The 3,024-nt window shown below is 38.8% G+C and overlaps 1 protein-coding gene across 2 annotated transcripts in view; it reads left to right on the forward strand.

The window, feature by feature from the left end:
* Window positions 1–2,361: 2,361 nt before the first annotated feature.
* mctp1b (multiple C2 domains, transmembrane 1b) overlaps window positions 2,362–3,024 on the forward strand; it is a gene marked incomplete at its 5' end in the record, with an annotated part of 19,050 nt that continues 18,387 nt past the window's right edge. For both annotated transcript variants that reach the window (XM_035668589.1, XM_035668590.1), the window contains 3 exon segments: window positions 2,362–2,482; window positions 2,558–2,700; window positions 2,804–2,883. In XM_035668589.1, coding sequence (XP_035524482.1) covers window positions 2,362–2,482; window positions 2,558–2,700; window positions 2,804–2,883 — 344 coding nt within the window.

A 3,024-nucleotide genomic window follows, 5' to 3' on the forward strand; every position in this document is an offset into this window, starting at 1 on the left:
TCTTCCTGTGAAACTAAATGTGACGTGCTTACGTCAGCATGAACTAACCATTGATTTCAACCAATAATATCCTGACATTCACCTGTCAAATCTTCAACTTTTAGCGACTCGGAGTGAAGATTCATTAGTTAGCTAACAGAGCTCACTGATTACTGTACAAAGCGGGTTAGTTGTTGCTTTGTGTTCACGTGTCGACAACAAGATTCAACAAAATAAAGAAACCGGATTAAAAAGAGGAAAAAGTGTGAGGCAGCGTCCACACCAGTGCAGAGTAAATGAATGTCCTGATGTGCCCTGACATGTTCTTTTTCCATTACTGTGGCCGGTTATGTTTGCTCTTGTTTATCTCCCCCTGTAATCTGAGGTTTCAGTCACATGAGGATATAAAAGCAGAACACTGGACATGTTCATTCAGATTTAACATGTTTCTTTATGGTCATCTCTTTGTAGTTTTGTGTTTCTTGTTCTGGTTTTGACTTTTCTTAGGCATTTTATATCTATTTGTGGTTGTTTTTGGTCTTTGTGGTTATTTGCATCAGTTTCCTGTCATTCTGAGTTTCTTTGGGGTTGTTTTTTGTTTCTTTGTAATTATTTTTATTCTTTGTAGTTGTTTCTAGTCTTTTTCTGGTAGTTTTGTGTCTCTTTGTAGTTTTGTATCTCTTTGTAGTTGTTTTGCTTCTCTGTCTGATTGTTTTGAGGCTTTTTGTTGTTTTGCATCACTTTGTGGTTGTTTTTTGTTTCTTTGTAGTTGTTTCTAGTCTCCCTCTGGTTGTTTTTTGTCTCTGTTTTGAGACTTTTTGTTGTTTTTAGTCTCTTTGTGGTCGTTATACATCTGTTTGTTGTGTCCCTGTCACATCTCTGTGGCCGTTTTGAGTCTTTTGATGGTCTTTTTGTTGTAGTTTTGCATCTCTTTGTTGACCTTTTCTGTCTCTTTGTGTGTCTTTTGTTGTCAGCTTCTAACAGACAACCACAGCACAAAGAGGATCTTGTTTAGTTGGTCCTGGAATCTGAGGATGACATCAGGATATAAAAGCAGACTACTGTACATACACACATATTCATTCAGATTTACCTTTTTTAACATGTTTCTTTACGGTAATTTTGCATCTCTTTGTAGTTTCATGTTTCTTGGTCATTGTTTTTGTCTCTTTGTGGTTGTTTTGCGTCTCTTCTGGGAATATTTTAAAAGTATTAAAGTAGTCTCTGGACGTCTGAACTGTAATGCACACAGTAAACTGAAGCCTCTTTTCATAATCTCACAGCCATTTAAGTGCGGCCCTCGTGTATCATCACATGATAGAAGTATTGATCAGAGATCTCTGTAAGTGTTGTTGACAGGAAGCAGAATCCCAAAAAGAGTAGTTCACTTACATTTAAAATGATCTATGAGCTCAATGTTTGATTAACTGTTGCTCACATACGAGCAGGAGCATATTTTCATTATACTTATTTTAACATTTGAGGATCAATATAATCTAGTATATTTAGCACAACTGATGGCTGCAGACTTTGTGGTGTTTAATTTAACATATTGATTTATCATGTTGGTGTCTCAACGGTCTGGCCTTAGTTTGTTTTTGGCTCCTTGTAAATGTCGACAGTTCAGTTTTAACAAAATAAAGAAACCCCGGATTAAAAAGGGGGGAAAGTGTGAGGCAGTGTCCACACCAGTGCAGAGTAAATTATTTATATAAATCTATGTATTTAAACTATTTAAAGTGAGGAATATGATAATATATAGTTATGTTTGGTCCCATAACCCAAAACATGTTTATTCAGATTTACCTTTATGGTCATTTTTTGTCTCTTTGTAGTTGTTTTATTTCTCTTTTTAGTTGTTTTGCGTCTTGTTTTGGTTATTCTGCATCTCTGTGTTTGTTTCGCATCTCTTTGTTTTCATTTTGTGTCTCTTTGTAGTTGTTTTGAGTCTCTTTGTGGTTGTTTTGAGTCTCTTTGTAGTTGTTTTGTGTCTCTTTGTGGTAATGGGGCATTGTTAGGCCCTAACGCTCTACAGTTGGTCTGTTACGTTCAGTTTCTGCTCTGCCACAGCAGAGGCGATGCTGTGAAATCGAGGCATATACAAGAATGAAAAAAATATCAACTCAACAACACTCTGGTCGGATGGGAGGAAACTACTCTCGTGTAATTTCCTGTTAGTGGTCACCCCAGAGACAAGTTACCGAGCTGAATTCTACACTTCAGTCAGTGTGCAGACACCACTGAGGAAGTAAAGGCTTCGCTTCAGCGGCAGCTTATCGCAGCATTTATTTCTCTTAATAATGTTGGTGAGTTTACTTGCGATGACAGAGGGACTGATTTCATGTCGTGCAGTTTGTGATTAATGCGTCCTTTTCCTGACAGGGTAAGGGTGCTCCGTGCTCCTCAGGGGTCCCGCCTGAGAGATCCATCCACAGCTCAGGGATGTACAAGCTGGAGATTGAGCTGAAGAGAGGAAACAATCTGGCCGTCCGAGACAGAGGAGGTAGAGTTACTGTCTTTTTTTTCTTTTTCTGTGTTTGATTTTATGGATCTGAGAAACTTTACTTGTTGTTTTTAGGCAGCAGTGATCCCTATGTGAAGTTCAAGCTCGCTGGTAAAGAGGTGTTCAGAAGCAAAACCATCCACAAAAACCTGAACCCAGTGTGGGAGGAGAAAACGACTCTAGTAGTGGATTGTCTGAGTGAACCTCTGTATGTGAAGGTAAAGACACACACACACACACACACACAGACAGACAGAACAAAGCTTTCCCACATGAATTCTTAATGAACAAAAGAGTCAGTGCAGTTCTGTTTTGTTGCAGGTGTTTGACTATGACTTTGGCCTTCAAGATGACTTCATGGGTTCTGCTTACCTCTACCTGGAGTCTCTAGAGCAGCAGAGGTCAGTCTGATAGATTCAGATACAGTGCCACACTGTCATAATAGCTCATGTATGGACATTTTAAATGTGCACTATGACAAGTCTGCCACTAGGGGGTCGAAACAATAACCAAAGATTAAGTCTGATGAGGTGGTGAAGCAG

Source organism: Morone saxatilis, unplaced genomic scaffold (genome assembly GCF_004916995.1).
Source record: "Morone saxatilis isolate NCDOM2014 unplaced genomic scaffold, NCSU_SB_2.0 Contig21, whole genome shotgun sequence".
Lineage (NCBI taxonomy): Eukaryota > Metazoa > Chordata > Actinopteri > Moronidae > Morone > Morone saxatilis.